This window comes from Beta vulgaris, chromosome 4, assembly GCF_026745355.1.
Source record: "Beta vulgaris subsp. vulgaris cultivar EL10 chromosome 4, EL10.2, whole genome shotgun sequence".
Taxonomy (NCBI): domain Eukaryota; kingdom Viridiplantae; phylum Streptophyta; class Magnoliopsida; order Caryophyllales; family Amaranthaceae; genus Beta; species Beta vulgaris.
In genome coordinates, this window is record NC_079205.1 from 20,518,763 (window position 1) to 20,543,050 (window position 24,288).

Here is a 24,288-nt window from a genome sequence, read left to right on the forward strand (position 1 = left end):
AAGAAGTCTGTAAGGGACATGGAATGACTTGTAAAATCGTGTTAACGTGTTTGCTTATTAGTCTGGGGTGGATAATCTGGGTGTCTGATGCATATGTGTTGGCATTGGGTTGGATGATTGTAACTATTGGATAATATTATATGTAAAGGGATAATATTATATTGTAAAGGGTAGAATGGTACTTTCATAGTTATAGGTTTGTATTGTAAACACTATATATAGTGAATGTCAGGTTAACCTACAAGAGGTTAACACAATTATTTCCCACACTTGTATATGGTATCACAGCTTAGGTTTTCATAAAAAAAAAAAAAGAAAAAGAAAAAAATAACCTAACTTTTTTTTCAAAGTCACGTTCTTTCTTCACCACATGAAGATCAATGGAATTAATGGGATGTCTAACTCATATTAAAAAGACTGCTTCCCAAACAATGGATGGGTATTTACGGGAAATTAAGGTGATTGTTGATTCCCTTGCTGCTATTCAGTGTCCTATGTCGAACCAGGATTTAGTGCAGTATACCCTTTTTGATTTAGATCGTGATTCTGAGTACGATCATATAGTTACTACCCTCCTGCATTATCCATTCTCGATTAGTTTTGATGATTTGCGTCCCAAGTTGTTACTGCATGAACAAAGATTGATAAATTCTAAGGATGCATCTGATCCCTCATCCTATCATGCCTTACTTGAATTAAATCTACTGGTACTGGTTCAAGTTCCTCCTCCCAGACTAATTCTGGAGGGAGAAATCGGGGAAGGAATAACAGAAACAGAGGTGGTAATAATAATCGTGGGGGCAACAATGCTCGGGGTAATAATGGTGGGAATGGAGGAAACAATAATAATCGTGGCTCTGGAGGAAACAACAACAACAATGGTAATCAGGGACGGTCAAATGGTATAAGTAAATTTTCTAACTTGTCATCCTATAGTATGCCTTGCCTAGATTATATTACTAATAATTTGTCGTCTGCAGGGAGTAATTTAGCAAATAGTAACAATGTTACCTCTACCCCTACTTCCGATACATGTGGTTTGTATTGGTTTCCAGGTCACCAAGCTGCTTATTGTCCCCAGCGTTTCAATTCCAGTTTTGTTCCCTCCTCCTCAGAAAGTGTCACTCGAGCCTTAGCTGCACTGTCTGTTGGTGGTGAAGCTAATGACTCGATCTGGTAACTGGATTCGGGAGCTGCGTCTCACATGACTCCTCAGCATGATACGTTCTCTATCAAAACTCCTTATACTGGGTCTAGTTCTGTTGTAGTTGGTAATGGTACCTTACTCCCAATTAAAAGTACTGGAAATTTAACTTTAAAAACTGCAAGTTGTCCCCTCCGTTTATCATCTGTCTGTTTGTCCCTAATTTAAAACATAATTTATTATCAGTTAACAAGTTGTGTCATGAAAATGATTGTGTTGTGAGTTTTGATAAAAATTCTGTTTATGTTAAGGATCAGATAACGGGGGAAGTTCTGCTTCAGGGAACCAGTAAGCAAGGTGTCTACCCTCTTCAGCCCAACATTGTCCCTCCTGAGCCTTCAATTCCTGCTTTCCTAGCCATTAAGGAATCGGGTGATGTGTGGCATGCTCGTCTGGGTCATCCATCTTCTAGCATTTTAGGAAAATTATGTTCAAATAAATAGATCACATGTACTTCTAAGTTTCATGATGATTGTGTAGGTTGTAAGCTAGGGAAAATACATCGTTTACCTTTTGATTCAGTTGAACATGTTTCTACATATCCATTATATGAAATTCATAGTGATCTTTGGCAATATCCTGTTTTGTCCAATCAATTATTTCGATATTGTGTTGTGTTTGTAGATGATTTTTCACGATATTCCTGGATTTATCCTTTACGTCAAAAATCGGAAGCTTATTCCAAATTTCTTATGTTTCGAAAGATGGTTGAAAATCTTTTTAATTGCAAAATTAAAATATTTCAAAGTGATGGAGGAAGGGAATTTGATAATTCTCCTCTTCTTCACCATTTTTCTGACACTGGTATTATTTTTCAAAAATCTTGTTCCCATACTCCAGCTCAAAATGGTGTTGCAGAACGCAAACATCGTCATATTATTTAAATGACTCGTACTATGATTATTCATTCTGACTTTCTCGCTGAATTTTGGGTGGATGCATCATATACTGCCACTTATACTATCAATAGATTACCCAGCTCGGTTTTAGGCGGTGTTTCCCCTTTTGAAAAATTATTTCATCGTCCCCCTTCCTATCATTTTTTGAAAACATTTGGATGTGAATGCTTTCCCTTGTTTCCGGACTCTAAAAATCACAAAATGCAACCTAAATCTAAAACTTGTGTTTTTATTGAATATGCATTGGAATATAAAGGGTATCGATGTTTTGATCCTACTACCAAGAAGGTCTACACTAGTCATCATGTTCTTTTTCATGAACATAAATTCCGATATCGTGCTTTGGTTGGTCCTCAGTCTCATGCGCCTTACACCTCACCCTTGCTTCTGTCTGTTGACTGGCCCCTCACCAATGTGGCCCATGAGCATCCCTCGGTTGCCGTGTCTAGACCTGTAGTCGTCCCCCAACCCGTGGTCCCTGCTGCCTCGTCGCAGCCTGAGTCCAGTCCGTCCTCTCTCTCGCGTGTCGAGGCTATCCCGCTTCCCGCGTCTGCCCGTGTCGAGGCCCCAGCACCTTCTGTCCCGACCTCGCCTGCTGGGCGCCCAGCGAGTGCTAGGTCCAGCGCTGGTCTGCCGCACATGTCCGCGTCCCCCGGGTCGTCCCCCTCGTCCGTCCCTACGTCCAGTCCGGTGTCTCCCACACCCTCCTCGCCTATTCCGTCTCCCATTGTTGCCAATAACCATCCCATGGTTACTCGTCTTAAAGTTGGAGTGTCTAAACCACGTGTCTTAATGAACTTAAACACTGAAATTGTTGCGTCTGAACCTACTAATTTCAAACAAGCTTCTAAAGATTCACGTTGGCGTCAAGCTATGTTAGATGAATATAATGCTTTGATTAAAAATGACACATGGGAGTTGGTACCTCGAAACTATGATAAGAATCTACTTAGTTGTAAGTGGGTTTACAAGATTAAATATCATTCTGACGGTTCTGTGGAGCGGTTCAAAGCCAAACTTGTTGTTTTTGGCAATCACCAGCAGGCAGATATTGATTACATTGAAACCTTTAGTCCTGTTGTTAAACCTACTACTGTTCGCTTGGTTCTTATTATTGTTGTTTCTCTCAAATGGTCTATTCGTCAGTTAGATGTCAAAAATGCATTTCTTCATGGTTTTCTTAATGAAGAGGTTTATATGCGTCAACCTCCGGGTTTTATTCATCCATCTAAACCTACTCATATTTGTCGTCTTCGTAAGTCCATTTATGATTTTAAACGGGCCCCTAGAGCTTGGTTCTCCAGGTTTAACAACTTTCTTTTATCTATTGGTTTCAAGTGCAGGCAACTTTCTTTTATCTATTGGTTTCAAGTGCAGCAGTTGTGACACTTCTATGTTCACTCTCAAATATCATGGTCATCTCATTATTCTTCTATTATATGTTGATGACATTGTTCTCACTGGTAGTAGTCCTCCTCTTGTTGCCAAATTCATATCTGTCCTTTCTTCTCAATTTGCTATGAAGGATTTAGGGGATCTTCATTGTCTCTGCTTGATGGAGAACTCCTTGCTAATCCCACAGATTATCGTAGTATGGTTGGTGCATTGCAGTACTCAACTATGACTCGTCATGATATTGCTTATGCTGTTAATATGGTGCCTCAGTTTATGCATGCTCCTCGTACTACTCACCTTCATGTTGTGAAAAGAATTTTCAGATATCTGCAGGGCACTCTGGATTATGGACTTTATTTATATAGCAACAATTCTCCTACTGTTGTTATTGCCTATTCTGATGCAGATTGAGCAGGATGTCCTGACACACGGCGTTCTACTACTGGATATGCTGTCTTTCTTGGGAAGAATTTGATTTCTTGGCGTTCTAAAAAGCAACCTACTGTCTCCAAATCTTCCACTGAAGCTGAATACAGGGCAGTTTCCTACACAGCTGCAGAAACTATTTGGCTCAAGCAACTTCTTGCTGACATTGGCCATTTTCTGCTACTTATCTCACTGCTAACCCAGTTCATCATGATCGTAGCAAACATATCAATGTTGACTATCACTTTGTTCGAGAAATGGTTGCCAAGGGAGGTCTTATTGTTCGACATGTTCCTACACAGTCTCAGGTTGCGGGCATTTTTACTAAAAGTCTATCTACTAACTTGTTTACTAAACATCGTACCAATCTATCCGTTGTTTCACCCCGTAAAGATTGAGGGGGTGTATTAGATAATATTATATGTAAAGGATAATATTGTATTATAAAGGGTAGAATAGTACTTGTTTCTGTCTAGAAATTAAGGTTAATGGTCTGTGCTGAACAAGTTCTTAGGTCCGAGCTGGGTTGATTATCAGTTCACCGGAAACCTGCAAAACACAGAAAAACTACCCCGGGGGTTGTTCCGGGATCGCCCCTCCGACGCTCAAGTCAGTAGATGATTGAGGTAGAGAGAGAATCTAGAGTGAGAAGCTCAAGTTAGTTAGGTGAGTATTCAATACCTTTGCATTGATGGGACAAGAGGTATTTATAGTGGTGAGAATTTCCATAAAGTGGTGTGCTGGACATGACAGCTCACTTGGGGATTGGTGATACCTTTTCATAGGGTGATTCTGGTGGGACCCACGATCCTTAGGTGGCGGTGCCACGTGGCATGATTTCCTTGGAAGGATTTAATGGGCCCAAACATTTAGCCCCACGCCGGGAAGGGGCAGAAGGGCCGTCCGACCGGGTGAAGCCCCTTGGTGGCGTAGAATTCCTTCATCTGACCAACCTTAGTAGGGAAAGCCAGAAGGAGACCAGGTCGGACACGTGCCGACCAGGTCTTTGATCCGCAGGTTCAATTAGACCGACCTCCATGAAGGGAGATCAGAAGGAGACCAGGTCGGGAAGGCGCCGACCAGGTCCATGATATTCGCCGGTTCAACTAGGCCGACCTCCATGAAAGGGGGGTCAGAAGGAGACCAGGTCGGGAAGGCGCCGACCAGGTCTGGGATATTCGCCGGTTCAATTAGGCCGACCTCCATGAAGGGAGGCCAAAAGGAGACCATGTCGGGGAGGCGCCGACCAGGTCCGGGATATTCGCCGATTCAAATAGGCCGACCTCCATGAAGGGAGGTCAAAAAGAGACCAGGTCGGGGAGGCGCTGACCAGGTGCTCTTAGCCCCAAGCAGCCCGGACAGGGGCTAACGAGCCTTGGAGAGGCCGACCAGGTGCTTTCTAGTACTTGGTTGCAAAGGGGGGTTGTGGAGACCTGGTCGGACAATGGGCAAAGTAGCTCCATGCGACCGACCAGGTTCTAGATTGACGGGCGCCGCTCGGACAGGGGCTAACATGCCCTGGAGAGGCCGACCGGGTGCTCCCTAGCATTTAGCAAACTTGGCTAAGTGAAGGGAACAAGCAGAGACCTGGTCGGGCAAAGGGTGATGGAGCCCCAACTCGACCGACCGGGTTCCGGATGGGAGGGTGCTGCTCGGATAGGGGCTAACAAGCCCTGGAGAGACCGACCAGGTGCTCCCTAGCACTTAGCAACATTGGCTAAGTGAAGGGAACAAGCAGAGACCTGGTCGGGCAAAGGGTGATGGAGCCCCAACTCGACCGACCGGGTTCCGGATGGGAGGGTGCCGCTCGGACAGGGGCTAACAAACCCTGGAGAGACCGACCAGGTGCTCCCTAGCACTTAGCAACATTGGCTAAGTGAAGGGAACAAGCAGAGACCTGGTCGGGCAAAGGGTGATGAAGCCCCAACTTGACCGACCGGGTTCCGGATTGGAGGGTGCTGCTCGGACAGGGGCTAACATGCCCTGGAGAGACCGACCAGGTGCTCCCTAGCACTTAGCAACATTGGCTAAGTGAAGGGAACAAGCAGAGACCTGGTCGGGCAAAGGGTGATGAAGCCCCAACTTGACCGACCGGGTTCCGGATTGGAGGGTGCTGCTCGGACAGGGGCTAATAAGCCCTGGAGAGACCGACCAGGTGCTCCCTAGCACTTAGCAACATTGGCTAAGTGAAGGGAACAAGCAGAGACCTGGTCGGGCAAAGGGTGGTGGAGCCCCAACTTGACCGACCGGGTTCCGGATTGGAGGGTGCTGCTCGGACAGGGGCTAACAAGCCCTGGAGAGACCGACCAGGTGCTCCCTAGCACTTAGCAACATTGGCTAAGTGAAGGGAACAAGCAGAGACCTGGTCGGGCAAAGGGTGATGGAGCCCCAACTTGACCGACCGGGTGCTGGATTGACGGGCGCTGCTCGGACAGGGGCTAACATGCCCTGGAGAGGCCGACCGGATGCTCCCTAGCACTTAGCAAACTTGGCTAAGTGAAGGGTGCGAGTAGAGACCTGGTCGGGCAAAGGGTGATGGAATTATGGTTTCTTCTTGCCCGACCAACGACCGAGGATAACGCTTGTTGAGCCCGAGAGGGTGGCTTTGAGCTGGAAGCCAGTGGCTTGCCACATGGCGCTTCTCAGCTGGGTAGTTGAGCTGGATGGGACTTTCTGGAAATTTTGACGTTTCATCTTCCATTGGCCATGTGGAGGCACCTGATAGGTTTATGGAGACGCGTCCCGAGGCACGCCTATATATTTGTACGGAGAGGAGAGAGAATTCATTTGTGCAAAATCTTCTTAAAAATTCTTCACTTTCTCTCTCTAAAAGCTCTCGCTTCTCTCTAAGTTTCTGCAATTTCTCCGGTTTCCGTCGTCCGACCAGGTACGCTCTTGCTTTTTTAGTTTATTTCGCTTTTTCTTTTCAATAACCTCGGCCGACTCCCTTGTCAATACAATAATGGGAGAATCGTCCGAGTCGGTGACACCTCCGACCTCACCTCCCTACAATCGGTTCGAGGAGGTGAGGGGATGGGAATAACGTTGGTGTCGACCTTAATAAGTTGCCCCGACCCCTCGGCCGTTCCGACGCGGTTCTGCTTCCGAGCCCCTCATCGTCACTAGAGGAAGAGGCCGAGGCGCTGTTCCCTTCCCTTGGGAAGTGTCCCTGGCCTTTTCTTCTAAAGCCAGTTACTTAGATAAATACCTTGCTGATGGTGTAGTGAGGGTGACGATGTCGGATAGCGAAGAAGTGTCAACCTCAGGCCGACCGGAGTTTCCATCCGGATCCGAAAGGGGGACCGGGGTCTAAGTTTCCGCTCCCTGCACTGATGAAGGCTCTTATTGATGATTCGAGGGGGCAGGCTGCAAGGTTTCAGATAAGGGACCCCTATATGCTTGTCCGACCGGAGGCCCATCACACTGTTCTCACCCCCCTCCGGGCTGTACGCGTGTATTACAATCTATGGAGATGGGGCTCCGGTTTCCACTGACTTCCTTTGTGAAGGAACTCCTCAACGCCTACAATCTGTGCATAAGTCAAATCTCTCCGAACTCTTGGGGAAGTATTGTTGCTGTTCAGACAGTATGTGCTATGTTGAGCGTCCGACCAACCATCAGACTATGGCGTAATATGTTTAAGCTGGTCGAGATGTCGGCTGGGGACAATGGACCAGGGGTGGTATTTTCAAGCCCGACAGGGCTACAAGGTGGTGCTTGACTTGCCCACTTCTCAGAAAGGGTTTAGAAAGAGTTTGCCTTCATCTTTTTCGGAGGGGACTGGGGGATCCCTACAGTCCGACCGGATGTCGAACCCAACCACGAGCTAACTTTAGGGTTCCGGAGATGTCCGAGGAGGAAGCCATTGCGGCTATTTACTTACAAACCGAGGCCCAAATAGTTCAAGGAGGGGAGGTTTTACGTGCCAGCAATTGGATTCCGAGCTGCCGCTATTCAAGAGCGAGCACTTGCTTCTGCAGTCGGGCTGAGCCGGACATTTCCCCGGGGTAATCGGCCGAGGGGGTTGTTTAACTTGTTTTTGTTTGCACTTGCAATTTCTCATATTTGGTTGTTTTTGCAGCTTGCTCTTTGACACGTCTCCTCGAATCCGATCCCGAAATGGCCGAGAAGTTGAATTATGCAGCAATGAGGGCGGCCCAGCTTAAGGCTGAGTTGAAGGCAAAAAAGATCGGAGTCCCCAACCCTCCAAAGGTATGTCTCGGGTTTTGGCCGAGTACTCTTTCTTGCTAGTTCCGAGCTGATCTTGAAACTTTGCAGGATCCGTCGAAGCCCAAGGCTTCGAAGAAAAAGGAAGGAGCGGGATCCGCATAAGGTGGCCAAGACCGAGAAGGCGCTGGCCAAGGCTCAGGACGAAAAGGCTAAAAAAGCCAAGTCTGTTGAAGTTAATAGTCCCCGACCAAAGGACCGGGCGGAGAAATCCGAGGGGACTCACATTTCTGTCCACTCGGAGGATTTCCGACTGGTTCAGAGTCCTCAGTACACGCCGGCCGCTCGCGGCCCCCATGACGACCCGGAGGAGCTTAGCCTTGCCCTGGCTAGGCCTTTTGGCGAACTGGATGCCCACGGGCTCGACACTCGCTGGACCAACGCTGTTGAGTGCCTGTACAGCGCTCCCGATCGGGAGTACATCGCTCAGACCAGTGGTCCGGAGGAGACCAATGACTTGTTTCGCAGTTGGGCTGAGGTGAGTTACCTTCGGCTGCTTTGTGAATTTGCTTAAGTTTTTACACTGACCATTTGTTTTGTTATTTAGTTCTCCGCTCGGCTGGTCAATGTGGCCAGGAACAAGGTCCATTTGGCCGAGAAGGTTTCTGACTTGGAAGCCAAGGGCAAGAAACACTTCACTGCGCTCCACGCCGCCGAGCAGGCTCAGAGGGTAGCCGAGGCGGATCTCGCCCACGCCAAGCGATGCATTGCTCGGGATCAGGATGATTTCAAGGTCGAGCGGGCGCAATGGGCCGAGGCCAAGCAGAAACTCATCAAGGAAAAGGATGAGGCTGTGATCGCCAAGGTTGCTGCCGAGGCCCAGGTAGCGGAAGCGCAGACCAAGATCACTGATCTGCAATTCAAGTTGGCCGAGCTGGAAAAGGCCTCGAAATCCGAAGATGAGTGGTTCGCTGGCTGGAAGGAGACCAAAGCCTGCGAATTATTTGTCAACGAGGTCGGATCTACCGCCCAGCAAATGGGGGTAGATGGCGCCCTCAAGAGGATGAAAGCGGCCCTGGAGAGATCGCATCCTTCTCTTCCTTGGTCCGAGGTCATGGGGAGCTACGAAGCTCTTCTGAAGGAGGAGGATCAGGCCATCCTATCTGAACTGCATATTGGCCTCTCGGATGATGACGATGATGGTGATGATGAAAAGGATGCTGAGGAAGAGGCGGTGGCTGATGAGGGACAAGACCAAGGGGTGGCCAGGTCCGAGGAGCATCATGGAAGCACCAATGATCCGACCGACGCCCCTGCAGCTTAGGCTTTGTTTTGACTTGTATTTTGTTTTTCTTTTTGCTCTTAGCCTTGGTAGTACCAAGGTTTTAGGATGTAATATTTTTCTAACTTTAATGAAAAGTCTTCTTTATTTTATCCGAGCACCTTTTATTATTGTCAATTGCAATTTTTGCTTCAAGTATAGATTCTCGAACTGGTTAAGTTTTGCTTGATAATGCTGGTCGGATTTAACTCGAACAGCTTGCGATCGAAACTGGTTAAGTTTCGAAGAATATAGTTGGTCGGACTAAATTCGAGCACTTAAAACTGGTTAAGTTTAATTCGAACAATTGAAATGACTGGTTAAGTCTTTTTATTAACTTAGAAGATTGACTGGTTAAGTCTTACAAACCGAGTGACTACATGCCACGTCTGGCCAGTATCTCGGCTATATGCCCCTAATTGCAATTGACTATACATAGTATTTCTTTAGATTGTCCAGATTCCATGGCCGAGCAAGTGGTATGCCTTCAGGATTCTCGAGCTGAAATGTACCAGGCTTGATGACTTTGGTTACTTGTAAGGACCATCCCAGTTGGCCCCTAGCTTGCTTTTAGATGTGATAGCCCCGTAGCTTCGACTTTCCTGACCACCCAATCTCCGAGCTGGATCGGCCTTGACTTGACTCGACGATTGAACTGCCGAGTTACTCTTTGCTTGTAGCGGATCGACCTTAACAATGAGTTGCCCCTTGTTTCTGGCAGCAGGTCGAGGTTGACAGGCTTTTCTTCTTCATTTTGCTCGAAGTCATAAAAGGTGATCCGAGGCGATGGGATACCGACCTCTACGGGCAGTACTGCCTCACTACCATAGACCAGTCCGAACGGGGAGTGTCCCGTTGCTTCCTTTACCGTTGTCCGAGCAGACCACAAGACTCCAGGTAGGTCGTCCACCCAAGCCCCTTTCGCTGCGTCAAGGATTTTTTGATCCCCTTGAGCACTATTTATTGGCCGCTTCGCTTGGCCGTTAGTTTGTGGTCGGGACACGCAGAGAACCTGGTCTGTATCCAAAACGGCACAATATTCCCGAGTTGGTCCACTATTAAATTGCCGACCATTGTCCGAGACCAGGGCTCGGGGACTCCAAACCTTGTGATTATGTTCCTCCAAATGAAGGCTTGCACTTGTTTGTCAGTGATGGAGGCAAGGGGTTCGGCTTCAGTCCACTTGGTGAAATAGTCTATGGCCACTATCAAGAACTTCCGCTGACCCGATGCTGGTGGGAACGGGCCGAGCAGGTCCATGCCCCATTTGTCAAATGGTAGAACTGCTTGAATGGGATTGAGGGGGGTAGCTGGGGATCTGGGAATATCCGAATGGATTTGGCAAGATGGACATCTCTTACCAATTCTTGTGCATCTGCCTTGAGGGTAGGCCAGTAATACCCAGCCCTTAGAGCTTTTCCTGCTATGGTTCTCCCCCTTGATGGCTCTACACGCCCCTTGGTGTATTTCCCTTAGGATGTAATTTCCTTCTTCAGGGGTTACCATTTCAGCAATGGGTGCGTGTATGACTTCTTGTAGAGCTGCTCGTCATGCCATAAGAACCAACCTGCTCGGTGCTTGATCCTTTCGGCTTCTTTGACATCTGTTGGGAGGACTCCATCCCTTAAGTATCCGACCACCTCATCCATCCAAGTGGCCGTTCGGTCTAGAATCAGCTGTTCTTGGCATTTATGCTGGGCTGGCGAAGCACCTCCCACATGATAGTCCGAGGGGCTGACCCCTCTGCTGAACTAGCCATACGAGCCAGGGCGTCGGCTTGTTGATTCTCCGACCTGGGTATGTGGCTGATGCGGAAATGGGAGAGTTTTTTGATGACTCTTGTGCCTTGCCAGATACATCTCATATTGTCCTCCTTGGCCTCGTACTCCCGAGACCTGACCACTATAAGCTGTGAGTCTGATCGGGCCTCAATGGCCGTGGCTCCTGCAAGAATGCACAGCTGAAGTCCGAGGATGAGCCTCATATTCCGCTTCATTGTTCGACCCCAGGAACTCGAATTTGATTGCATACTCCATTTTTTCTCCGACCGGGGGCTTAAGCACTAGCCCCGCCCCACATCCTGACTTGGTGGAAGACCATCCACGTATACTCCCACTCTTCATTCTGGCCGACCGGGGGCCGAGTTGTGCATTCAGTTATGAAGTCCGCCAAGGCTTGAGCTTTGATGGCCCTTCTGGGCTCATATTCCAGGCCGAAATCAGCCAACTGGTCAGCCCAATCAGTCATCCGACTGGAGTGGTTCCTGCTTTCTATGACCTTGCGGAGAGGCTGTCCGGTAAGGACCTTGATTTGATGGGCTTGGAAGTATGGTTTCAGCTTTCTGCTTGCCATGACGAGGGCGAAGACCATCTTCTCCACCTCACTATATTTTGCTTCTGCCCCTCGGAAGGCATGGCTTATGAAGTAGACCGGGTGTTGCGTCCCTTCCCTTTCGGCTACCAGAACAGCACTTAGGGCGTATTCGGATACGGCCAAGTATACAAACAATGTTTCCCCGGCAAGGGGGACATGAGCTTGGGAGAGTTGAAGATGAAGTTTGAGGGAGGCGAAGGCTTGCTCAGCTTCTTCGTCCCATTCGAACTCTTTTCTCTTAAGGGCCTTGAAAAAGAATAGGCTCTTATCAGCCGACCGTGATAGGAACCGTCCAAGGGCAGCTAGACATCCGTTAGGCGCTGCACTTCCCTGACGTTCCGGGGGGATTTCATTTCCAGAACTGCCTTGATCTTGTCGGGGTTGGCCTCAATACCCCTTTCATCTACCAGAAATCCGAGGCACTTACCCCCTTTCACTCCGAAGACGCACTTTTTAGGATTGAGCATCATACGATACTTCCTTAGTGTGCTCAGCGTCTCCCTCAGATCGTCTGGTGATCAGAGTGGGCCTTGCTTTTGACGATCATGTCGTCAACATACACCTCGATGTTCGGCCCAACTGATCACTGAAAATTTTATTAACTGTCCGCTGGTAGGTGGCTCCGGCATTTTTCAGTCCGAATGGCATCATTTTATAGCAGTATACCCCTTGCGGGGTGGTGAAAGCGGTATGAATCCGATCATGTTCCGCCATGGGAATTTGGTGATAGCCTGCATTAGCATCCATGAAGCTTAGAAGGGCATGACCAGCTGTCGAATCGACTAACCTGTCTATTTTGGGCAGAGGATGGTTGTCTTTCGGACAGGCCTTGTTCAGGTCTGTGAAATCCACGCACATGCGCCAAGCCCCGCTCGGCTTTTTCACCAATACCACGTTAGCCAGCCATTCCGAGTACTGGCATTCCTCAATGAATCCTGCCTCGAGCAGTTTTTTTACCTCCGCTGCGGCAGCTTTGCACCTTTCCGGACCTTGATGCCTTAGCTTTTGCTTGACCGGCTTGTATCCCTCCTTAATGTTCAGCTCATGACACATAATTTTGGGGTCAAGTCCCGGCATCTCTGAGGCCTCATAGGCGAACACGTCCTGGTATTCCCTGAGCACTTGCACACTTGTGCTCTTGTTTCTGGGTTTAGGGCCTTGCCCACTCTTACAGTCCGACCGGGTTCTGTCCCGATCTCTACTTCTTCGTCTTCCTCAGCTGGCTGAGGTCGTTCGTACTTTTGGGGTTTTCTGTTATGTACACCCCCAAGTTCCTTGGTGAACTTTCTTCCCTTTTCCTCTTCTTCGAGTCCTCTTGGACGTCGATCTCAGTTCTGCTCTTTAAGCTATTAACATAGCATTCTCGTCCAGCCTGTTGATCTCCCTGAATTTTTCCGACCTTCCCCTCATCTGTTTCGAACTGCATGAGGAGTTGGTACGTGGAGATAGCAGCTTTTGTTTTGTTCAGAGTGGGTCGCCCCATTATTATGTTGTATGGGAGGGGATGTCGACCACTAGAAAGTCGATCGGTAGGCTTCTGCCTTTGCCTTTCTCACCCATCCGAGTAGGGAGCTTTATCGATCCCACAGGTTGTACCGAGTTACCCCGAAGCCTATGAGTGGCTGGTCGAGTGGTATGACATCCTCTTCGCTGTATTTCAGCTTTTTCAGGCATTCTAAAGTTATGATGTCAGCGGACGACCCACTATCAACCAAGACTCGCCTTACCCGGGAGTTGGCTACCTTGAGCTCGATGACCAGGGGTCATCATGGGGTACGCTGACTGGTCGACTGGATTCCCCGAAGGTCATCACAGGACAGTCCGACCGGCTTGGTTTGACCTCGAGTACTTGGTGCTTGAGGTTTTGGAGATGAGCTTTCCTGGCTCGGCCGGTTAGGCCCCCGAAGCGAAGCCACCCGAGATGACCCCAATGTAGCCTTCAGTATCCCCACTATTGGACTGACCGACCTTCTGCTTCCCCTTCTCTTCACTCGTGTGCTTGAGGTAGCGGTTCAGCTTCCCCTGGTCAGCTAGATTGTCCAACCCCTTCTTCAGCTCCCTGCAACTTTGTGGTATGACCACATTCCCGGTGGTACTCGCACCACTGGCTTTTGTCCCTCGGTAAGCTGAGGTCCGGATGGGTTGGGGATTGGGCAGCATGGACTTGTGCTTGATGTCCAGGTATATTTCTCTTCTATTTTTATTGAAACGAGGGTCGTTTCCATGATCAGTAAACCTATCCGACCTACCGCCCGTTTTCTGCTGTTTGGGCTGATCTCTGTTTCCTTCTTCCTTTCTCTTCTTACTTCCCTCTTCCGAGTGGCGGCAAATATCCGCCGCTTGGATAAATCTTTGAGCCTTTGCCATGGCCTCTGAGAAGGTTTTGACCTCACTCTCGGCCAATGTCCATCTTAGCCGGCCAGGTTGTAATCCGGACATGAGAGCAGCAAAGGCCACAGCATCCTGCAGGTCGGATACCTTCAGAGATTCCTCATTGAATCTTTTTATATAGTCGGCTAGACTTTCATTCTTTTCTTGTTTGACCCCCATGAGGTGTAAGCTAGTTTTCTTTTGCCTCTTTCCGGCCACGAACTGATGAGTAAACATGTCTTCGAGCACCGAGAAGTCGGTGATGATTCCCGCCGGTAACTCTTGGAACCAATTCAGCGCGACCCTTTAGTGTGGTGGGAAGAACCGACACCAGTGGCCTCGCAGCTGGTCTGCACGCTCATCTGAGCCTTGTATGTGGCCATTGATCTTCCGGGTCGGTTAGGCCCGCGAATGGCTCAATTAGTGGTGTTTTGACTTCCCTTGGGTCTGGGTGCAATAATCTCTCGGCTGAACGGAGTCATGAACTTCAAGCTCCCGTTTCCTAGCCTTAGGGGTTTAGATGAGCGGAGTCGCCGTGTCCTTCCGCTGAGCGCTTTGCGGTCTAGGAGCTGACGAGCATCATACCCTGACTCCGTCGTTTCTCGTTAAGGAAATCCCGAGATCTTCCGGCTTGCGACCAGGATTCCCCTTGGCGATCGGGAGACATGGGTCTCCTCCCTTCGGAGAGCGGCTTCCCGAGGGACCGACCTCTCGCCCAGAGGAGGGCGTTCATCTTGCCGGGAGGGGGGTCTTTGAGACCGAGTAAGCTCCCGAGCAGCTGACCTTTGCCGGTTAGGCTGGTCATGAAGGGAGCGAGGGTTTCGCTCTTCCCTATGAGAGGGCCTCTGAATGTTGTCCTCACGTTGCTGGAGGTTGAGCTGGTTATGCCCTTGCCCTTGCTGGAGAGTGGTCAGCATCTGCATAATGCTTTGTTGCAAGGTTTGTTGTAGCTGAGCTGCTATGAGTGCAATGTCAGCTGTGAGTAGAGGTTGGGGGTCAGCGCGTTGTATTTCCCGAGAGGGAGAAGGCTGAGGTTCCTGAGAGAGCTCCAGGTTAGGGTCTAGTGTATGAACCGATGGGGATCTAGTTCGTGCTGACCTCCTTGGTTGGGGTGAGGGTTCCCTCTCAGTTTGTTGAGGTTGGGTAGATCTGTTACGGGCGTTCTTGGAAGGTGCCATGGCTGACTAGCACTAAGATTAAGTCCTGCTGAGCAGCAAGAGAGTCTTTCAAAATGGTGGCGAAGTAACTTTTTGTACTATCCCCACAGACGGCGCCAAACTGTTTCTGTCTAGAAATTAAGGTTAATGGTCTGTGCTGAACAAGTTCTTAGGTCCGAGCTGGGTTGATTATCAGTTCACCGGAAACCTGCAAAACACAGAAAAACTACCCCGGGGGTTGTTCCGGGATCGCCCCTCCGACGCTCAAGTCAGTAGATGATTGAGGTAGAGAGAGAATCTAGAGTGAGAACTCAAGTTAGTTAGGTGAGTATTCAATACCTTTGCATTGATGGGACAAGAGGTATTTATAGTGGTGAGAATTTCCATAAAGTGGTGTGCTGGACATGACAGCTCACTTGGGGATTGGTGATACCTTTTCATAGGGTGATTCTGGTGGGACCCACGATCCTTAGGTGGCGGTGCCACGTGGCATGATTTCCTTGGAAGGATTTAATGGGCCCAAACAGTACTTTCATAGTTATAGGTCTGTATTGTAAACACCATATATATTGAATGTCAGGTTAACCTATAAGAGGTTAACACAATTATTTCCTACACTTGTACCGTAACCTTAGTATAGCTAGCTTCAAGTTCTGTATGCTGGGAATTTTTGAGGCTTTTTAACTCACTTTCTGAATTGAGCTCATAGTTGTTTCCAAAAATTGTGTTCGGTAGCTGTGAAGGCCAAATTCTGTGGTCTAGCCTTTTCATGTATCACAGTATCAGTTTGAACAAAGTTTAGAATTATGATGATTCTAGTCTAATTTCAAATCCGTTGGTACTGAGGAGTACAAATACTTAACACTGCTATTATCTACTTCTATTACTTTCACACAACAGTTTGTGATGAAACATCTGAAGCCTTTCCGTCTGATTTTGCTTTCTCTAGCATTTTGACAATATCAGCCATTGTTGGTCTCTTTAATGGCTCTGTTTCTAAGCACATTAATGCAATGCTAAAAACGGAGTTTACTTCTTTGATGGGGCAGGACTCCAAGCTACTGTCAAGGACATCCTTTTCTCTCTTCTCCTGGACGACTGCCTTTACCTGCTCATGAATTTGTAGATTACCAGCAGAAATTAGAAACTGAAAATTTACTCCTGACACGTATGTACTTTGATTTTTTATATTTATTTATTTGGCCAATGTTGCTTGGACTCGTGTACTCATATCAAATATGTGTAAGTGTCAAACTTGGCTATTTCATAAAAGTTTTCCGTGATTTTGGCCAAAATGAATTGTCGGATTGAGAATCTGACACGGTTCTTAGCTTAAATGAAGAGTCCAAGTAACATATTGGGGAGGGGAGCCTTGGATGTGAGTGACTACCATGGTCTAAACTAATACCACCAGCAGAAAGAAGTAATATAGTGATCCTGCTGTTGATTTTTGTCACTCTAAATCTGGTTTAGAAATCATATTAGCTTCTTTTATTTGGGATTGGAATGATCCAACACAAAAAATGTAGGATTGAAGCCTAACCCAGGTAACAAGCTTTGTTCCCTCCTCAAGAAATGCTTCATCTATTGGCTTTCTTCCTGTCAAAAGTTCCAACAACACGACTCCAAAGCTATAAACATCCCCTTTTGCTGTTGCTTTCCCTGTGTCAAAGTATTCTGTGGAAACGAAAACCAAATTATTATATAAGATTTTCTTGTCCATGATACCAAGCCTTCATAATACAGAAAACAGAAGGATGAAGTTAAAAATCAGTACCTGGGGCTAAGTAACCAAAAGTGCCAGCAACAACAGTTGAAACATGAGTCTTATCGGGTTCCATGAAAGTAGCTAGCCCAAAGTCTGAAACTCGAGCCTGAATATTGTCGTCCAGCAAGATGTTGCTCGATTTGATATCTCTGTGGATGATGTGAGGTATGCAATCATGGTGCAGGTATGCTATTCCTCTTGCTGCTCCTAATGCTATTTTATATCTTGAAGACCAATCTAAATGCCTCTTATTGTTTGATCTGCCTATATCACAACATTTATTCATTGAAATTCTTCAGTTTGGGAGCACATGGAGAACTTCGTATAAGTTACATTGAGAAATGCCCAGTTCTCATTAACTGTTATTATGAACAAAACACGGCTTCATAATGTACAAAAAAAGAGTAGATGTTAACTGTTTTATTCTGTAAACAATTTTTTTCTTGCTATGAGCCTATGAACGTGGCAGAATATTTGGAATTTGGTGTCATTTTGAGTCTATGAGTTCTAAGATATATGGAAGTTTTTATAGCCAGATTTCTCTTCAAAAAATTTGTATTGATAAATAAATACAAATGCATTAAACACATAAATCTTTTTAATTATGGACATACCATATAAATATGCATCAAGACTTCCATTAGGCATGAGCTCATATATCAGAAGATTATAATGAGGGGAAGTGTAATATCCATAAAGAGTAACAATGTTTCTGTGCTTTATATCACCCATTGCCTCTAATTCTCTCTCGAATCCACGGTCTAGATCTGGACTTCCCCTGTTAAGCCTCTTAACTGCAAATGATGTTTCTTCATCTATCACTAGTTTATACACAGTTCCATAACCTCCAGACCCAATAATATCTTTGTTGCTTAACTTCAGTGTCTTCTTCAAAAATGCATCTGCTTTTAGCGATTTCGTTCTTGAATGCCGGAAAATCACCATTTTCCCTCCTGTTTGTTTATAATGTCTTCTAAAATTTTCAAAAAAATAATAAAAGAGTCGGAATTGTTTCTAGAGTTTAGAGGCATACCTGAGTAGCTGTCTTGAACTGACATGTGCTTTCGTTTCCATCTCTTGTAGAGAAGAACTGATATTATGATTTTTGAAGTAACGAATGCAAGACAACTTATTGCAATGTAGAAGGATATTATTCTTGCATTGCTCATTTGAAACCTACAAGTAAAATTAAGTTTTGAGAAAACTGAAATATACAAAATATATATTATAGGAGCTTTGAAAGTTTGCTACAGTTAGATCTGAAACTTATGAAGCAATGATTAATGGAAGCTGATTGCTTTGGTTAATGTATATCTTTCTAGACAAAATAGTCATGGACAAAACAAAAAAATGGGACTGGTTTGGTTTGCTATAAATTTGATGATTCTGTCATCACATGAGTGCAACTGTAGCAGTTAGTTACCAGCAATAACTCGTGCGTTTTGGCTCTTGTTCACATTTTAAAGTCACTTTCACTTTAGTAATCTATCATATGCAGTGTATGATAAGTGTAAAACTGCAGCTCTTTTGGTTGATAAAGAGGTCTGCTGAAGAAATTGTCCATTTAGGAATGATATCTGGGCTCAGAATTTCTAGGTTGTTGGTGCCTGGTGGTATTAGGCTCTGACTTTTTACAATGTTCTTTTCCTTTACAAATCGCTTTGAACGGTATTTTGGCAAGACTTGAAAAATTTGCTCGTAAGAATATTGGCGCAGATATGGGAGTCTTTGGTAAACTGAACTTCTATTCATCGTCGCCAAAATACTTAAAATCGTCCCAATCCCAACATAAAATGTACTATTATGTCCTTAGCTCCTTTTTTACCATCTTAGTTTACTTTTGCATTTGAATTTTTTTTACTTCAGTTCAAATCTTTACTTCAACTAACACTTCTCTCTAAAATTACCACCACTCATCGCCACCAGAGGCGGATCTTAATGGGGGCTGGCCTGGGCCTGGCCCCCCGTAGATTTTTTTTAAAAAACTTGTAAAGCTTGTAGGTTAGGCCCAAAAGTCAAGCATAAACAAGAAATAAGTTACACGTCAACTTTGTTAAACTGCTAAAGCAACTGAAAAATACCCCTTGCATATTGGAAAACAAAAAACTGAAAAGTGAAAACCAAAAGGGGAAAATCTGCCATCTGAACAACTGCAAGTCTGCAACTTTGTTAGCAGAAAATAGGAACTGCAACTCTGAATTTCACACTTTTGGTAATTATCTTTTAATCTTTTTCGATTCATTATATTGTACCCTTTTTATTTTTTATGAACTACAACTCTGAAGTATTAATTACTGCACGCAGCATTGCTTTTTTATTTGTATATATGTATCTTGTGAATTGTTATCACAATTCACACGACACTCATCCTAGTTTAATTTTGATTTTTTTTGTTTTGTTTTTTCAATTGAAAACTTATTCATGTTAGCACATGTGATGTGTGTTTTGTTTGCTTTATAAATTATTATAGATTCAAGCAATATCAATGTGCTCTTGTATTATGTACTAATTAATCAATTAGACTACTTCCTCCGTTTCGTTTTAAATGCAACAATGGAATATTTTCTATCTCACAAAAAATACCCATCCATTAATATGTTATTGTGAAAATTTGGCCCCCTGTAACAAATCTTTCAAGATCCGCCACTGATCGCCACCATCTAGACCTCCAACCAACCACCAGCACGAACGCCATTACAACCGGCAACAATGTCGCCTATTCAGAAGAGGTAAATTTTTTTTTTAACTGTATTGACATATCAAATGTTTGGCCAGAACATTAGCCCCATGGATGCAACGTCTCGCCAGGACGTTGCATCCATGGGAACAAAGTTTTGGTTGACGATGCATCCATGACTGTAACGTCCTGCCAGAACGTTAGCCCCATGGTTGCAACGTCCTGGCCAGACGTTGCATCTATGGGGCTAACCTTCTGGCCAAATGTTAGCCATGTTGTTTTTACGTAAACTTAATTTTTTAGGATAAAATTTATTTTATATTATATGTGATGTTAAATTCAATTAGGTACTAAATATTTTTTAAAAAAATTTCAATAAGATTTTGGTTGAAATAATGCGTGAATATTTTGATTTTTTGTAATTGACGGTAATTTGTTTTTTTCAAGAGCCTGTTGGTGATGAGATTAATTATAACCAATTTTTCGGCATTTTTTTCTGAATTTGATACTCGTGATGCTGTTGCCGAGTGGTGTAGGAACATTGCGGTTGAGTTAGGTATTTTCTTGACGATTACTAGTCACAAAAAGAAGTATCAACTTCTGGATTGTGATTGTGGCAAGAAGGAATTTCGTGATTTCAGTTCAGCAATCAGGAGAAAAATAAAGAGAAAAGCATGTGGCTTTGATTTTCGATTGTTTTCCTTATCCCAAAGAACAACTATGCGTATTGTGTAGTTGAGACTAGGGTGGAACATAGGTTTCATAATCACCCAATGATGCTATACCCAGAGGGTCATCGACAGATTAGCGGTCTCAGTCCCGATGCGAAGAAGTTAGTTGGAGAACTAACTGCAGTCCAAGTGAAACCACGACATATCATGAAAGTCGCTGAAGGTGCATTTCCGTCTTTGAAGCCTAACCTGAGGCACATCTACAATTGTAGAAATGTATTAAGAAAGGTGAGATCAGAAGGTAAAAATGTAGCTCAACAGTTTCTTCATCAGGTTGTTCAAAGCAAGTATCTGTTTTGGCTTCATTCAGACGAGATGGGTAGGGTGACACATAAATTCATTGCACACTCGGCATCAGTGAATTTAGTCCGCACATATCCGCACGTGATCCACATTGATGCAACGTACAAGACAAACAGGTACTTGTATCCTTTGGTGGAGATTGTTGGTGTCACATCAACAAACAAGAATTTTCTTATTGCACGAGCTTTGTTACGGCATGAGGATGCTGAGAGCTATTGCTAGATGTTAGAGACACTAAAAAACCTCATTGGCATTGTGGCTTCAAATTCCATTGTGACTGATCGAGCTCTTGCTTTGTGCAAATATATCTCGGAGGTTTTTCCCACATCTGCTCATCTACTTTGCACGTGGCATATTAACCATGATGTGGAGGCATGTGTAGCAAAGAAGTGTGACGAAAAAAAGAAGATCAGGGTTTAGTTCGGATGAGGATGTTGGGCTAGGGTTATGAGATCCAAAATCGAGGCTGAATATGAAATAAATGTAGCCAATATGATGGAGGAGTGGGGTGCACTTGGGAAAACCACATCCATTGATTTTCGTACCTACATCAACAGGACTTGGGTTGTGTACAAGGAGAAGTTTGTGTAACGTTGGACCGACCGAGTACGACACTTTGACAACACAACCAACAATAGAGTCGTTTTCATTCGGCTTTGAAAGCGTGGATTGCTACTCCAACCGATCGGTTGATGCTTTTGTTGCCGGGCAGTTGACAGAGATCATAAACTCCTTGGAAGCCTCCTGTTGTACTCATGGGACTGACTTTGACTCACCACCACATAGCGCCTTGAATGGTGTTTGTTCTCAGTATCGTTTGGAGCTAATTCAGAGATAGCTTGGTAGAATAGCTGAGTTAGACTAGGACTGGAGTAGATGTGGATGTGTTGTTGAGACTACGTATGGTATTCCATGTGCTTGCCATACCTTTTTCTCCTTGCAAGCAGAGCAGCTCCTATACAGCGAGGAGGTTGATCCATTTTGGTACAGACTAGCTAATGGTGATGGGACATATTCTGCTGAGATACTATATGAGTGCGATCAGGACCGTCATTTTTTCCTGTCATTAGTGACCGAGGTACAGGCTATGGATCCCCGGTCACGAGGTCTGTTTCTCAGGTACTCCATTCAGAATTCTACCCCGAACGTTGTTTCTTTGTGGAGCCTCAAGTTAATGTGACGAATAAAGGTCGGGGAAATTTGAACAAGGGCAAGCGACGGGAAAAAAATGGGTAGAAGCACGTTTTGGGCAAGTCTTTTAAGGATCGTTGCAAATCTTCTAGATCGGCCACTAGTAATACTGCTTTTATTTATATACTTTGATTTTTTGTTTTGTATAAATGGACACATTTAGTTAAATTGATTTATAATAACTTTGCAGCGTGGAGATTCAATATGGAAAATTTTTCATACTTTCATAGACTTCCACTTGCCATCCAAGAGCACGTTGAAGGCTGGACTGATGTAGTTGCTGATGGTAATTGTGGTTTTCGATGCGTAGCAGATGCTTTTTGTTCTGTTCAAGAAAATTGGGACATTGTATGCCGATCAATAGTGAGTGAATTGCATCAAAATGGTCATCTGTTTCATTGGGTATATGGTCTGAAGGAAGTAATTACGCGTATTACATGGGAAGGTGCATGTTGTGGGGAGGAACATTACATGGAGGTAATTGCAAACTTGTACCCCATTGTGAACCACTACAGATGCACGATCTTTTTTTCCGCTCTTAATGGTCGTATGGATATGTCGGCTACAATTTTTCCACTTGATGTTGGGGGCATGAACGCTCTGCCACAAAGGTAGCCATAGCTCATCTTAGGAATTACAAGCATTTCATTGGACATCAACTTAACCGAGGACATTCAATCCCTCATATTCCTCGACAATGGTTTGGAGTTGCTTCTAAAAGTGTTCTTCCTTGGGAAAAACATTATTCAAAGCGGACCAAAAATTGGGATTCACCGACCTCTACAACTCCAACAACTACCTTAACAATCCGAACAACAGCTTTAGCTACTTCTTAGTATTACCTCTTGCTAGTTGTACTAATTGTGTTTATTTATGAACTAGTTGTGTTAATTTATAAACTAGTTATGTTAGTTTATGAATTAGTTGTGTTAATTTATGAATTGAATCGCAATAATACTACTTAAGGAATAAATAAAAGAATTAAAAAAATCGCAATAAAACTACTTCATTTAAGGAGGAAGCAATAACATAATTTAAATTAAGAGAAGAATGAGATAAGAAAACAAACAACAAAGGCCTTTAGGATGATCCAAAACACATAAAGGCATGAAAAAAACACAAAATAAAATTCATCCTAGAAAGGCAGAAGAATTGAACTAGCCCACAACATATCACCCTCTTTAAAAAAAGAGATTGTGTCATGGGCTAACGTCTGGCTCAGACATCAGCCCCATTGATCCAACGTCTGCCCTGGATGTCGGATCCATGGGCCCAACGTCTGCCCTGGACGTCGGATTCATGTCTAACGTCTAAGCCAAATGTTAGCCCATGACACCATTCTTTAATTTTTTTTTATTAAAACAACTTCTTTTGTAATGGGCTAATCCAAATCTTATGCCTTTCCTTTATGTGTTTGGGTCAGTCTTTTTTAATTAGTTTTTTTTTGTTTTTTTGTTTTTTTTTTTTGTTTTGGACTAATCTTTTTTAATAAGTTTTTTTTTGTGTGTGTTTTGCGCAATTCTCTTTTATTGAGTTTCCTATAATTTTATTTTGTGGTATAGTTCTTTTATGGTGTAGTCTATTTTAAAAGACCTTTGTGTGTTTTGGATCATTTCAAAATTTAAAACCTTTTTAATGAGTTAACAAGCATATATAATTACTCATTAATTACCAAGCATATATAAACATTAATTCAAATAAATAAAACCATTATGAATAGTTAAAAGTATTATCAATTAAAAAACATACATAAACATTGAGTTCAAATAAAATATGCTAGTAATAGCTAACAGTGTTTAAACATAAATAAAATATGCTACTCATTCTCTTCATTTGTATTGTGTAACACTTTGTTCCAATCCTCAATGAGCTGCTCAACATTCTCACATGTATATTTTACCCATTCATATTCGTCCCTATGTCGCATGATTGGACGAGTTGCATTTATCCACCTATTGATCTTAGACCTTTTAAAAGTGGGAGTTGCCCACACTATTCCTTTCAAGAGTGTTTGGGGTGACAAAAAGTTGAAATTTACTATTCATTTCAAAATCATGTGCTGCTTACATGACCTCCCATACTTCTCATCCCACGCACACTTCATGTGACCTACTCCCTCCTCTTTCTCCTCATTTTCACAGCTCTTCGATTGTTCTCTCCCTCCATTTCTGCACTTGTTGTTCTTCTCGGTCTCTAATCTCTTCTCTAACCATGAATGCTTCAATCAGATCATCAAATCCATCCAAATCCAATTGCAAATCCATCTTCTATCTTCTATATTTTATGCAAGTTCCATTCAAATCAAC

The 24,288-nt window shown here is 44.5% G+C and overlaps 2 protein-coding genes across 2 annotated transcripts; one reads left to right on the forward strand and one right to left on the reverse strand.

The window, feature by feature from the left end:
* Positions 1-431: 431 nt before the first annotated feature.
* Positions 432-9,525, forward strand: LOC109135288 (uncharacterized). The gene is made up of 3 exons (XM_057393984.1): positions 432-550; positions 8,137-8,629; positions 8,699-9,525. The coding sequence occupies exons 1-3, from the start codon at positions 432-434 to the stop codon at positions 9,413-9,415; spliced, it is 1,329 nt and encodes a 442-aa protein (XP_057249967.1). The 3' UTR covers positions 9,416-9,525.
* A 6,523-nt stretch (positions 9,526-16,048) lies between these two features.
* On the reverse strand, positions 16,049-18,581 carry LOC104907495 (receptor-like serine/threonine-protein kinase At1g78530). The gene is made up of 5 exons (XM_019252616.3): positions 18,114-18,581; positions 17,695-18,033; positions 17,090-17,344; positions 16,856-16,989; positions 16,049-16,420 (listed from the first exon to the last, which is right to left on the reverse strand). Exons 1-5 carry the CDS (start codon positions 18,247-18,249, stop codon positions 16,202-16,204), a joined length of 1,083 nt encoding a protein of 360 aa, XP_019108161.2. The 5' UTR covers positions 18,250-18,581; the 3' UTR covers positions 16,049-16,201.
* Between the last annotated feature and the right edge of the window lie 5,707 nt (positions 18,582-24,288).